At 52.5% G+C, this 13,666-nt stretch overlaps 1 protein-coding gene across 2 annotated transcripts in view; it reads left to right on the top strand.

Moving 5' to 3' along the window:
• Positions 1 to 13,666, top strand: part of MARCHF6 (membrane associated ring-CH-type finger 6) — an 86,305-nt gene that overhangs the window by 47,781 nt on the left and 24,858 nt on the right. For both annotated transcript variants that reach the window (XM_064270382.1, XM_064270381.1), the window contains exons 15-21: positions 745 to 879; positions 2,798 to 2,917; positions 4,227 to 4,327; positions 4,477 to 4,614; positions 6,150 to 6,336; positions 8,544 to 8,613; positions 11,403 to 11,584. In XM_064270382.1, the coding sequence (XP_064126452.1) occupies positions 745 to 879; positions 2,798 to 2,917; positions 4,227 to 4,327; positions 4,477 to 4,614; positions 6,150 to 6,336; positions 8,544 to 8,613; positions 11,403 to 11,584 (933 nt within the window). The remainder of the gene's footprint in view (positions 1 to 744; positions 880 to 2,797; positions 2,918 to 4,226; positions 4,328 to 4,476; positions 4,615 to 6,149; positions 6,337 to 8,543; positions 8,614 to 11,402; positions 11,585 to 13,666) is intronic.

Genomic DNA, 13,666 nt, shown 5'->3' with positions numbered 1-13,666 from the left:
TGAGCTGGTCCTGAGCTGTAGGGTGGCTCAGAGCAGGGTGTGAGCAAGGGTTCCTGTAAACACTGGACCCCGATTTGCTTGTTGTTTCTGAGTATATATTGTGGAGTCTTAGTGTTGCTAGTGATTTTCAGGGGCTTTGCACACATTTTTGACGTGAGAGTGTCTCGACTGGTACCTTTCTAATAACCAATGGAGAATTTTCTTAATTTGCTCTTCTGAATTTTATGGTAGTGCTAAGACATTATATACACAAAAAGATTAATCTGGCAAGAAAACTATCCTTGTACTAATAACCCAGCCCTGACATTTGTGTTCACTGTCGTGCCGTCTTGACTGTGACCTTTAGTGGCTGTCAGTGGTCATCAGTCTCTGAGTCTTCACAAACATCCCACGTGTAGACAAGCTGCCTCTGGCTCTGAGGCCATGTCCTCTACCTTCCTACCGCTGCTCCTCAGGTGCAAACCTCAGCCAAGGACAGGCCTCAGCACAACACAAAACCAGGCTTCACCATAGCCATGCCAGTGACACTTTTTTCCATCCGTTGGTTTACCTTTCCTCCTTGCTTCTTACGTTTAAATACTTTAAGTGTTGAAACCGCATCCAACCATGCCATACATCATTCTGAAACCATGAGATGGTGTTAGGAGAGCTGCAGCCCCAGTGCCCCATAACCGACATGTGCTGCCACTAGCTGGCATCCTGGAAGGTGGGCGTGTTAACCCCTCTCCCTCTCTCTGTGTCCAGGAAATGTTTGACGCCACCCTGAAGGACCGGGAGCTGAGCTTTCAGTCAGCCCCGGGTACCACCATGTTCCTGCACTGGCTGGTAGGGATGGTCTACGTGTTCTACTTTGCCTCCTTCATCCTGTTACTGAGAGAGGTGAGTCCCACGGCGGGAAGGCGACGGACCATGTTCTTCGTGATTCATTCTAAGAGGGAACAGCCAGTCCGGAAATTTGGTTTGATTTCTTTAAAGTGCTTTCAGTCATATATCCGCACAATTGTTTATAATCGGTTGTAAATTTGAAAGAGGATTAAACTGAAGGAAGAAATTCAGCGAAAGCACGTGTTTCGCTGGTAATTGCTGTAGCCAGCCTTTAATCCAAACGCCTGGACTAGTGTGTGGTGTGAGCCTGTCTCGGACTTGATTTAAGGGAATGTTATGCTGGAAATGCCAAAAGGACATGGTTTGCAGGATTGAGTCTAAAGTGCTTTTGAAGCAGGCTCCTACGTATAGAATTACCGTGACAGCCTTTTTAACCTCAGTCCACTCGCCAGACAGGCTTCTTTACAATCCAGTGAGGAGGATGAGGGCTGGACTGTGTTGGACTTGGTGCAGCTCCAGCCAAGCCATGCTGGTGCAGAAGGACGCGTAAACTGAGCCTTTCTGGTGGATGTGTGTTCTCTCACCAAGTGTTTGCTGAATGCTCATTGGCACCAGGCCCTGTGCTGTGTGCCAGGTCCCATGCCATACGTGGGCCCCATGCTGTACCTTGTGCTGTATGCCAGGCCCTGGGCCGTACCTGCGCCCTGGCCTGCACCATGTGCTGTATGCCAGGCCTCATGCTGTTCACGGGCCCCGTGCCACACCCAGCCGCCAGCCCCTGGGCCGCACCCGGGCCCCAGGCCCCAGGCCCCCTGCCACACCTGAACCCTGTGTCGTGACACGATTCCAGGAAGAAGCATGCACATGAACAAGTCCACTCACCCCCGGTGCAGGTGGGGAGCTAAGGCGAGTGCCGCATGTGAGCACGTGGATTTCCACTCTGCCCTGTGCGCCTTCTGCCCTTTGCATCACACCATTTAAGCTTAGTGAGTTCTGTTGCAGATAAGGCATGAGTCCTTTCTATGAGACTAAAGCAAATATGGTTTCAAAGAATTGTAATTATAAGTGAACTCTAAATTCCATTGCTAAGTGATACAGTCAATGTCTCCTACTGAAAATAGCGAGTAATGAATGGTTTTCGTGTAGGGAACCCTAGTCTTTGGGAGTAACACGGAACCGTAAACTGAAAAAATGGAACCCATTGCCAACGAGTCGATCCCGACTCATAGCAACCCAATAGGACAGAGTAGAACTGCCCCATTAAGTTTCCAAGGAGCGCCTGGTGTATTCAAACTGCTACCCTTTTGGCTAGCAGCCGTAGCACTTAACCATTACGCCACCAGGGTTTCCAATGGAACGATAGAGGCCATGTATTGCAGTCCCTCATTTGGCAGATGGAGAAACATGGGTTTAGGTGGATTAGGTAGTTTCTACTCAGTCCCTCAGGGGTCTGGGCCACCTGGGCCTGGTACCCAGGTATGGGCCTTGTCCCACGACCCACACCTCTTGGGTCAGTGGTGTCCACTGAGGGAGGAAGGAAAGGTGTGTCTTAGCGACAGCAAAATGGAGACCTGGGCAGCTGTAGGTTTCTTAATTAAGGTAACTCCTTTGTGGAGGCTGAAGACAGACATCAAGTCTCCTCTTTAGGACAGTTTCTAAATGGCAGCATCATCCATTCACCAGGTGATATGATACCATGGACGTATCATTTATTTACTTGTCTCGGAAATCTTGACAAATTGGGCTCAATGGATGTTTGTTCAGGAAATAGTTAAAAGCATCAAATGGCATCAAGCCCAGAATAATATTCATAAAGAGTCTGGTTTAGGAACTCATCTTGGATTTTCTGGGGCCCATTCTAGGTGCCAGAGTGTTCCCAGGAGCTTTTTTCTGGGTCACTGTTTTAACTCCTCTTCAGAGCTGGAAGACCTTGGTGAGTACCTTAATAACAGCATTTAAAATACCTTTGCAGGTACTGCGGCCTGGTGTCCTATGGTTCCTAAGGAACTTGAACGATCCGGATTTTAACCCAGTACAGGAGATGATCCACCTGCCCATTTATAGGCACCTCCGAAGATTTATTTTGTCAGTGGTAAGCAGAACTCTTCCTTGTTCTTTGAGTAAAGTGTGCTACTCTTGAGATGTAGATTTCAAGATGGTCAGGGGAGGGATAGGGAATATTTATGTTTATCTTGAGCTGGGGAACTTGGTTGTCTAGTAGCAGGTTTACTGGTTACCCTGTTAATATAAATATGTCACTGTGGTGGTTGTGTGCCCTCGAGTGGATTCCGATGCACAGTGACCCTACAGAGCAGAGTAGAACTGACTGATAGGATTCCCAAGGAGCAGCTGGTGGATTTGAACTGCTCTCCCCTTGGTTCACAGCTGTAGCTCTTAACCACTGCTGCACCGGGGTTCCAAAATAAATATATGGTGGTTAATAAATCAACAGTGTCTTCGTTTTTTGGTGGTATAATTGATTACCAAATTAGGGTCCCTTGGGAATGACATTTAATTGGCCTTGAAAGAATGGACATTGTTAACAGCTTCTAAATTAAACTCTGAGCAGAGGCATCTCAAAGTTTCTTCTGTGCCTGGAAGAAATTACCTGGCTAAATCTAAGTGTTTCCAAAATAAAAGTCTAAAAGCCATACTGTGCCCTTTTGAAATGGTCATGCCTATGAGCACAGGGAGTGTTCTCTGGCTGATGGATGAAGTTGGAGGGATTTCCTTCCTTTGGAGGCTCTGGCCGATCACCACCACCAAGTGGGGTTGTCTGTGCGGCCCCTGGTTTGACCCTTGTGTTTGAGTAGGAGGCAGGTCCTGTGTATCTAGAGAGCGTGGGGGGGACAGGTCCTGTGTCCTAGGGGACGTGGGAGGGGACAGATCCTACATCCCAGAGGATGTGGGAGGGGACAGATTCTGTATCCTAGAGGACGTGGCGGGGGCATATCCTGCATCCTAGAGGATGTGGGAGAGGACAGATCCTGCATCCTAGAAGACGTGAGGGCGGGGAGATCCTGTATCCTAGAGGACGTGGCAGGGGGGCAGATCCTGTATCCTAGAGGACGTGTCGGAGGGGGCAGATCCTGCATCCTAGAGGATGGGGGTGGCAGATCCTGCATCCTAGAGGACGTGGGGGGCAGATCCTGCATCCTAGAGGACATGGTGGGGGGGCAGATCCTGTATCCTAGAGGACGTGGGGGGGACAGATCCTGCATCCTAGAGGACGTGGCGGGGGGCAGATCCTGCATCCTAGAGGATGTGGGGGCCAGATCCATGCAGCTGCCTCAGCAGCCCATTCTTCACACACAGCAGCTACATGCTGGGTGTGGGTGAGGGGCTGGGCGGGGTGCAGGCTCGGGCTGTGCCGGCCCACACTCACCCCCGATCCCCTGCAGATCGTCTTTGGCTCCATTGTGCTGTTGATGCTCTGGCTGCCCATAAGGATCATCAAGAGCCTGCTGCCCAGCTTCTTGCCCTACAACGTCATGCTGTACAGGTACGCCTCCCACTCAGAACAGCCTTGCTGACGCAGCCCTGCAGGGCCTTGATGTACCCAGGACTGCAGGAGGAGAGGGGAAGGGAGGGACCGGGGCGTGCTTGTGGTCCCACCAGTAACAAGTGTCATGGTGGTGTGTCTGGTCCTAGCGACGCCCCAGTCAGCGAGCTGTCACTCGAGCTGCTGCTGCTCCAGGTGATCCTGCCGGCGCTGCTGGAGCAGGGCCACACAAGGCAGTGGCTAAAGGGACTCGTACGTGCCTGGACGGTGGCCGCCGGACACTCGCTGTAAGTACAGCCCGCTGCACACACATCACAGGGCAACCGACAGCGCCCATCACACTGATGGCTGGAAAGTGAAATCCTGCCCCTTCATGAAGTATCCAGCGTGTGTTTACCTTTTCTTGGAGGTTGGTGCTGGCCCACCTTCTTCCATTCCTTTACGTGGGGTGAAAAAGAGAAATTCAGTGCATCGAAAACGAACCCGCTAACCTTTATCTTCGAGGTCCTAACCTGGTGAATGAGCTGGCCTCAGATTTGGCTTCTCAGTCACTTAGACTGTGGCATTTGTTTATTTTTTCCCAGATTTATACATAATACACTTATTTAAAAGCTAGATCTTTGTGATTTAAGAGTTTTTCATACAGTATTGTGGATTTAATTCTATTCCTCTGGAGTTCTCTCCTTCTCTCTCCCTATCCCCTACTTGAGTCTATGGCTGGAGGTCTGTTGGGTGGCACATCACAGCAGACACGCAGCTGTCTGCAGAGAAGAGAAGCAGCTGGGTGATTCTCCTTACGACCCTCACAGAATATCTTGTACATGGTGCATTTTCTCAGATCCTGATTTCTTCTCAGGTCCTGGCTGGAAAAAAAAAATCAGATAAAATAGACAGAAGTTTTGGGGTTGTCTGCAAGTTACTTTTTTTTTTTTTAATAATTTTTATTGAGCTTTAAGTGAACATTTACAAATCAAGTCAGTCTGTCACATAGAAGCTTATATACACCTTACTCCGTACTCCCACTTACTCTCCCCGTAATGAGTCAGCCCTTCCAGTCTCTCCTTTCATGACAATTTTGCCAGTTTCTAACCCCCTCTACCCTCCCATCTCCTCTCCAGACAGGAGTTGCCAACACAGTCTCAAGTGTCCACCTGGTATAATTAGCTCACTCTTCATCAGCATCTCTCTCCTACCCACTGTCCAGTCCCTTCCATGTCTGATGAGTTGTCTTCGGGAATGGTTCCTGTCTTGGGCCAACAGAAGGCTTGGGGACCATGACCCTCGGGATTCTTCTAGTCTCAATCATTCCGTTAAGTCTGGTCTTTTTATGAGAATTTGGGGTCTGCATCCCACTGTTCTCCTGCTCCCTCAGGAGTTCTCTGCTATGCTCCCTGTCAGGGCAGTCATCAGTTGTGGCCGGGCACCATCTAGTTCTTCTGGTCTCAGGATGATGTAAGTCTCTGGTTCCTGTGGCCCTTTCTGTCTCTTGGGCTCATAGTTGTCATGTGACCTTAGTGTTCTTCATTCTGCTTTGATCCAGGTGGGTTGAGACCAATTGATGCATCTTAGATGGCCGCTTGTTAGCATTTAAGACCCCAGACGCCACATTTCAAAGTGGGATGCGGAATGTTTTCATAATAGAATTATATACCTGCAAGTTACTTTTGAGAGGTTTACTTTAAAGCAGGTACCAGCATTTGAGTGGGTTGATTTTGTGCAGACATCTCCTGCCCTTCCTCATAATTACCAGGAAGCTCAGTCTCATGTCTGCCCTTCTGTTCTGACTCCATGTGAGGACTTTGTCCTGTGTTGTTGCACGCAGGGACCTTCACTCTTACTTACTGGGAGACCAGGACGAGAACGAGAACAGCGCCAACCAGCACGGTCGAAACGACAACGTCATGCCAGCGGTGGCGGAGGGTCTGCACGCCGCCCACCAGGCCATCCTGCAGCAGGGTGGGCCCATTGGCTTCCAGCCCTACCGCCGGCCGCTCAAGTTCCCGCTCAGGGTAGGTCTGCGCAGATATCGCCGGGGCATTGAGAAGGGTGCTGCACACACGCAGCAGGCGGTGAAGACATGGCGTGCTTGCCTGATGGGAACCCTGTTGTGTACCCTCACTCGACAGCACGTTTTAGGGGGTCTGTACGCTGTTACCCCTGTTCTTTGAGAGAGACGATGTGAAAAACCACAGTGCACATGTCATTGGTGCAGTCCTGCTACTTGCCAGGACCCGGAGTGGGCGCCCTCATGGGCCCAGCTAACTCTCACCCAGATCCTGAAGGTGGGGCCTGTACAGCTGGGGACTGCCCAGCAGCTGGTGCAGGGCTTGCCGAAGGTCGGCTGCTGGTGCTGTGCATGGCCTGCGGCCTTCTTCATTGCTCCTGGCCCATCCTGTTCTCCCGACCTTTAATGATGGGATGGGATCCTGGGTCAGATTATTTGGAAGTGTGGACAGGCTTTCACCTGTGCCTGTCTGTCTTTGTAAAGGTGGCGTCAGACCTCCTTGTCTAACTTCACGAGGGAGGAAGGACAGTCAAGGTCAGCATCAGCCCAAAGGTGACTCCTGTAAAGTGGAGGTCAGACGTGCCTCCACTGCGACCTTTTTACCAGTTCTGACATCAGCCGCCCCTCCCACGGCACTCTCTACTTCTCTGCTGTTTTTGATAATTTGTTGCAGTGGGTTCAGGAGCCTAGCCTGCTGGTCTGGTGCTAAAGCTGTCTCGTGCCGTCTTCAGTGTTATAGCTTTCTGTCTCCTGGATCTAGGAAGTTCTCAGCACAGGAACCCCCACAAGGGTTCCATGCACCTAGCAAAACTGTCCAAGGGCTCCATGCACCTAGCAAAACTGTCCAATCTCCATAGCGAGCCACTTGCATAGTCCCTTCCAGTCCTTTTGTGGGAGTTACAAGACCACGGCTAGAAGGGCCATATGAAAGCAATTCACGGCCCCGCAGTCTCCCGCCACAAGCATGGGCGTCACGATGCCTTAACTGGGTCGCTGTGAGCCACATGTACCTGTTTGTTCGTCAGTCCTGCAGCAAACATCTCTCGAGTGTCTGGGTGTTCTCGGTGCCTACAGGAGCTGCAGACAGCAGACACAGGCTGTGTCCTGAGAGGGGCAAGGAGACGGGTGTGGTTTGGGTCCCCATGTAGGTGTTTACAAAGGGGACTGGGCTGCTTCATTCAGGGGCCCCTGACTTTGGTCCACAGGGCTCTGCACGGAGCAAGGGCCTGAGCTGGGCTCTCAGGTCGAGAGGCCTGGCAAGGAAAGAAACGGAGGGTGGAAGGGGATTGCGGCGTAGGCAAGACCAGAGGCAGTTTGGGCATGGCCAGTGTCGTGGTGGGGGCCAGGCTCCCAGATGGGTAGAGCCTTGAACGCCCTTCTCCTTTTCCCTGGTCTGCATCTGCCCTCGCAGATTTCAGAGACTGAAAGGACCCTAAGCAAAAGGCCCTTCTGGCCCAGACCAGTAGAGAGTCACTCAGCCAGTCAGTTAGAGCTGGCCGCCTCTGAGCCTCCTCTGTGGGTTTACTGTCAGCCATTTTCACCAGCTTCGTCTCCCTCCTGGAGCCCTGCCTTCTGGTCTCCTGTGTGCTTACACACGGCAGGTCAGCAGGTCGAAGGGACAGCCACCGCCTCTCTGTCGGGGAACCCTGTCCTCCTCCTGCAGTGTGTACCCCTCTCACTGCGTGTCCCCTCCCCTCATCTCATTCCCCCCCTTGTCCCCCTTCCCGTAGCAGGTCCCCTTACAGCTGGCCACCCAGCTTAGTTCCTCTTTCCCACAGCCACATATCACGTGCTCAGGAGCCATGCCCATAGGACATGCTTCTTGGGTAGCGCTATTAGAGAAAGCTTTTCTTGTTGATTGCGAGGACTTAATAAAAGGTGAATGTGTTTAGTTTGTGATTATTAGTCTTAACTAATAACAAGGGGAAGTGCAAGCTGATATGTTTCAATTTTATGCTGTGTGTTTAAAAATACATTTGTTACTTGCTAGTGTATCTGATTGTATGAAAATGGATGTTTGTTTTCTTTTTGGTCTAAATTATAGGTAATTTTACCTGAAATGAAAATTTCCCCCCTGTGTGACATGGAGGGATACCTGGAAATGGACACACACCGGCTTCCTCTGACAGGAGAGCAGTGTGGGTTCTCTGAGGGGCGTTGTGAGCTGCCCTGGGCCGGAGCAGACGTTCACACCTGTGTCTTGCCTTGCAGATACTCCTGTTGATTGTCTTCATGTGCATAACCTTGCTCGTCACCAGCCTCATCTGCCTCACCCTGCCAGGTGAGCTTGGCCTTCCCCTCGGCTGAGACACTCTGCTCAAAAAGATGGGTCTTTTTCATCAAATGTTGGTTTGAAATCGCTTCCCCTTCTTGTTGTTGACAGCCTGTTGGGTCTTGGTCCGTTTAGGGCTCACCGTCACCGTCATGTTGGTCTCTTTGATTTATTTTGGAGCAGAAAGAGACAGTGTCATTTTTGAAATAAGGTGCTTGTGGCCACTCGTTTTCACGGACGCTGTCTTATTGGCGGGTGGGTTTTCACACAGTCACTTGTGTGACCTCAGTCGTGTCGGCCCTAATTACGGAGCTGGCTCCCCGTCCCATTGCGGCACAAACTGCTGCAGGGACCGTGAGGAGGCCTGACTGTTTTCCCTCACTGGCTCCCGTGGCATTAATGTGTCGGAAGTTTCAGGTAAATGGTGTTTCTTCATCTAACAGCGTGGAGGTGTGGGTGGATATAGTCGTTTGTCATCTCTGCAGAGCTGGGGGGGACATGGGGGTGGCGCCCAGAGTTGGCGACAGATGGAGGAAACACCCTGCTCTTGGATGCAGCCAGGCGGAGAAGTCGAAATCATGTTGCCGTGTGTTAACCACCTATATGGTCGTCGAGGAGCCCGTGTCAAACATGTAAACGTGTGTGCCATTCATATTTTGGTTGTAACCCCAAATACAGTTGTAGATACCAAATTTGTATTAAATAAATTTTCCCCCAGTGAGGACTAAGGCTGGGAAGGAGCAGCTAGGGGATTTAATTTCAAGTGAGATAAATGATAAAGTCCACTTTAACCATTTGAGTGTAGCATAGTAAAGATATTGCAGAAAACCAAGTTTTTGTACTTCGGATGGTTTTATAATTATATCTGTGGCTTTTATGTTCCATTTTCATGTTTTTATTAGAAATACTAAGTTAACAAAAAAAGGAAATTTGAATTTGTCACTTACTTAGATTCTTCAGACGTTGTTAACCCAATGTTGCCCTGTTAAACACTGTCCACCACCTAGTGCAAAGAGCCAGGTTGTTTAGTTAACCACAGAGACGTTTAGCTAGCCGCGGAGACGCTTAGTTAGCCGCGGAGACGTTTAGCTAGCCGCGGAGACGCTTACTACCACAGTGCACACTCCAGGCCTCAGAAGGCTGCCCCTCCCTCCACAGGTTTCTTTTCTGTTGCTGCAATTTAACTGATGTTCTTCACTGCAAACTAAAATCTAACTGGTACTCCCAGAAATGCATTTTTTTTTTAATCGGAAGTAGTGTGTGGAGTGTGGATAGGAAGTGGTTGTTAAGTTTTAAAGCCCTGGAGTGGAAACGTGTGTAACTGTTTCTACAGAATTATCTGGTGATTCCGATGTCTTCAGATTAACATTGCAGATACACATATTTCTTGTAACTTTTACACTTACTTGTCTTTAGAAGTGGTTTTTCATACCTAAGCCTTTTTGTGAGATTGCAAAGCAGTCTGTAGTCATGACATTATGGCTTGTCAGTGTGACTGTGGAGATGGTGTGCTGTGACTCGCGGGCAGTGTAGCTGTGTCAAGAGCATGCACTGTCACCATGGAGACATGGGCTTCCATCCAGCCTCCACCCTTGGGTGTCCTTGGGCAGGGTTCTGAGTTTTAAACTGGAGCCGGTATCTATGTGGTTCTCCCTTGTGGTGAGGAAGGTGCTTTGCACTTTGACAGCCCCTTCAGGTATTCAGAAATGGTAGCTGGTATGTGTGGAGGAGAAACCCATCCATAGAGAAACAGACTGTTGATTTGGGTCTTGCTGTTCTAAGGAAACACTGGTGGCATAGTGGTTAGGAGCTACGGCTGCTAACCAAAAGGTCAGCAGTTCGAATCCACCAGGCGCTGCTTGGAAACCCAATGGGGCAGTTCTGCTCTGTCCTTTAGGGTCTCTATGAGTCAGAATCAACTTAATAGCAATGGGTTTAGTTTTTTGGTTTATTCTGTATAGCCTATTCAAAAGTAGCCATCTAAAGAAAGTTACTAAATTACATACATGATCTTGCCTGAGAGTTAGATTTTTGTGGGAACATGGTAGAATGTATTCTTAATAACCTTTTTTGTGGAGCAGTCCTTAGGTCTCAAATCCACTGTATTTTACACAAATAACGCGCAGTATACATTTATTGCCAACTGCACAACCCCCTCGTACATTGTTTTCCTAGACGCATCGTGTACACTGTGTTTATGGGCACATTATACGTGTGGGCACGTTATTTGCAAACTAAAAACAGTATTCCACTGAAGTCCCAGCATATTGAGATGTTTTTAATTTTGTTCTAAGAAAAGTGATAAGGATATATTCTTTGATTATTGTGATTTAAGATGTTATTGTACCCACCCCTTATTAAAATAAACTAATTTTCCCAGATAAACAAGCTGGTTAGAAGGAAGTTAGTATAAACTACATACATTGTTTGTAAATATTAACAGTATCAGCGGCATGAATAATAGAAAATAGATTCTCCATGTTTGCCTATTTTGTGCATAATAATTCCAGTTGGTGATAAAAACAATGGCAGATAGCAGCCTTTCCAGGGCTTTCCAAGCCCCACCCAAGAGCAGGTGACTGACATGGCATGTTGGCGTGCAGGTCACAGGCAGTGTCCCCGGACGGCCTGTGATTGGACGGTGTGTTCATCAAATAATCGTGCCCTCTGTGAATGTGTGGAGTTTTTAACAAAGACACAGCTGTGTCAGAACAAGAGCCTCCTTCCTGGCAGCACTGCAGCACCAGCTGACCCCCTGCATAGCTGCACTCCTCACTTCTCGGCCTTTCTGCTTTCAGTGTTTGCTGGCCGCTGGCTGATGTCCTTCTGGACAGGGACTGCCAAGATCCATGAGCTCTACACAGCGGCTTGTGGCCTCTACGTCTGCTGGCTGACCATCAGGGCTGTGACGGTGCTGGTGGCGTGGACACCGCAGGGGCGCAGCGTGATCTTCCAGAAGGTCAAGGAGTGGTCCCTAATGGTAGGCCCAGGTCCCTGGCGGTGCAGGCCCAGGTCCCCGGCGGTGCAGGCCCTGGTCCCCGGCGGTGCAGGCCCAGGTCCCCGGCGGTGTAGGCGCTGGTCCCCGGCGGTGTAGGCCCAGGTCCCTGGCGGTGCAGGCGCTGGTCCCTGGCGGTGCAGGCCCAGGTCCCTGGCGGTGCAGGCCCAGGTCCCTGGCGGTGCAGGCCCAGGTCCCTGGTGGTGTAGGCCCTGGTCCATCGTGGTGTAGGCCCAGGTCCCTGGTGGTGTAGGCCCAGGTCCCTGGTGGTATAGGCGCTGGTCCCTGGTGGTGTAGGCCCAGGTCCCTGGTGGTGTAGGCCCAGGTCCCTGGTGGTGTAGGCCCAGGTCCCTGGTGGTGTAGGCCCAGGTCCCTGGTGGTGTAGGCCCAGGTCCCTGGTGGTGTAGGCCCAGGTCCCTGGTGGTGTAGGCCCAGGTCCCTGGTGGTGCAGGCCCAGGTCCCTGGTGGTGTAGGCCCAGGTCCCTGGTGGTGTAGGCCCTGGTCCATCGTGGTGTAGGCCCAGGTCCCTGGTGGTGTAGGCCCAGGTCCCTGGTGGTGTAGGCGCTGGTCCCTGGTGGTGTAGGCCCAGGTCCCTGGTGGTATAGGTGCTGGTCCCTGGTGGTGTAGGCCCAGGTCCCTGGTGGTGTAGGCCCAGGTCCATCGTGGTGTAGGCCCAGGTCCCTGGTGGTGTAGGCGCTGGTCCCTGGTGGTGTAGGCGCTGGTCCCTGGTGGTGTAGGCGCTGGTCCCTGGTGGTGTAGGCCCAGGTCCCTGGTGGTGTAGGCCCAGGTCCCTGGTGGTGTAGGCCCAGGTCCCTGGTGGTGTAGGCCCAGGTCCCTGGTGGTGTAGGCGCTGGTCCCTGGTGGTGTAGGCCCAGGTCCCTGGTGGTGTAGGCCCAGGTCCCTGGTGGTGTAGGCCCAGGTCCCTGGTGGTGTAGGCCCAGGTCCCTGGTGGTGTAGGCGCTGGTCCCTGGTGGTGTAGGCCCAGGTCCCTGGTGGTGTAGGCGCTGGTCCCTGGTGGTGTAGGCCCAGGTCCCTGGTGGTGTAGGCCCAGGTCCCTGGTGGTGTAGGCCCAGGTCCCTGGTGGTGTAGGCCCAGGTCCCTGGTGGTGTAGGCCCAGGTCCCTGGTGGTGTAGGCCCAGGTCCCTGGTGGTGTAGGCCCAGGTCCCTGGTGGTGTAGGCCCAGGTCCCTGGTGGTGTAGGCCCAGGTCCCTGGTGGTGCAGGCCCAGGTCCCTGGTGGTGCAGGCCCAGGTCCCTGGTGGTGTAGGCCCTGGTCCATCGTGGTGTAGGCCCAGGTCCCTGGTGGTGTAGGCCCAGGTCCCTGGTGGTGTAGGCGCTGGTCCCTGGTGGTGTAGGCCCAGGTCCCTGGTGGTATAGGTGCTGGTCCCTGGTGGTGTAGGCCCAGGTCCCTGGTGGTGTAGGCCCAGGTCCATCGTGGTGTAGGCCCAGGTCCCTGGTGGTGTAGGCGCTGGTCCCTGGTGGTGTAGGCGCTGGTCCCTGGTGGTGTAGGCGCTGGTCCCTGGTGGTGTAGGCCCAGGTCCCTGGTGGTGTAGGCCCAGGTCCCTGGTGGTGTAGGCCCAGGTCCCTGGTGGTGTAGGCCCAGGTCCCTGGTGGTGTAGGCGCTGGTCCCTGGTGGTGTAGGCCCAGGTCCCTGGTGGTGTAGGCCCAGGTCCCTGGTGGTGTAGGCCCAGGTCCCTGGTGGTGTAGGCCCAGGTCCCTGGTGGTGTAGGCGCTGGTCCCTGGTGGTGTAGGCCCAGGTCCCTGGTGGTGTAGGCGCTGGTCCCTGGTGGTGTAGGCCCAGGTCCCTGGTGGTGTAGGCCCAGGTCCCTGGTGGTGTAGGCCCAGGTCCCTGGTGGTGTAGGCGCTGGTCCCTGGTGGTGTGGGCCCAGGTCCCTGGTGGTGTAGGTGCTGGTCCCTGGTGGTGTAGGCCCAGGTCCCTGGTGGTGTAGGCCCAGGTCCCTGGTGGTGAAGGCCCAGGTCCCTGGTGGTATAGGCGCTGGTCCCTGGTGGTGTAGGCCCAGGTCCCTGGTGGTGTAGGCGCTGGTCCCTGGTGGTGTAGGCCCAGGTCC

Source organism: Loxodonta africana, chromosome 2 (genome assembly GCF_030014295.1).
Source record: "Loxodonta africana isolate mLoxAfr1 chromosome 2, mLoxAfr1.hap2, whole genome shotgun sequence".
Classification (NCBI taxonomy): Eukaryota; Metazoa; Chordata; class Mammalia; order Proboscidea; family Elephantidae; genus Loxodonta; species Loxodonta africana.
The sequence above is the reverse complement of the archived record's forward strand: the minus strand, read 5'-3'. Positions and strand labels throughout refer to the sequence as shown.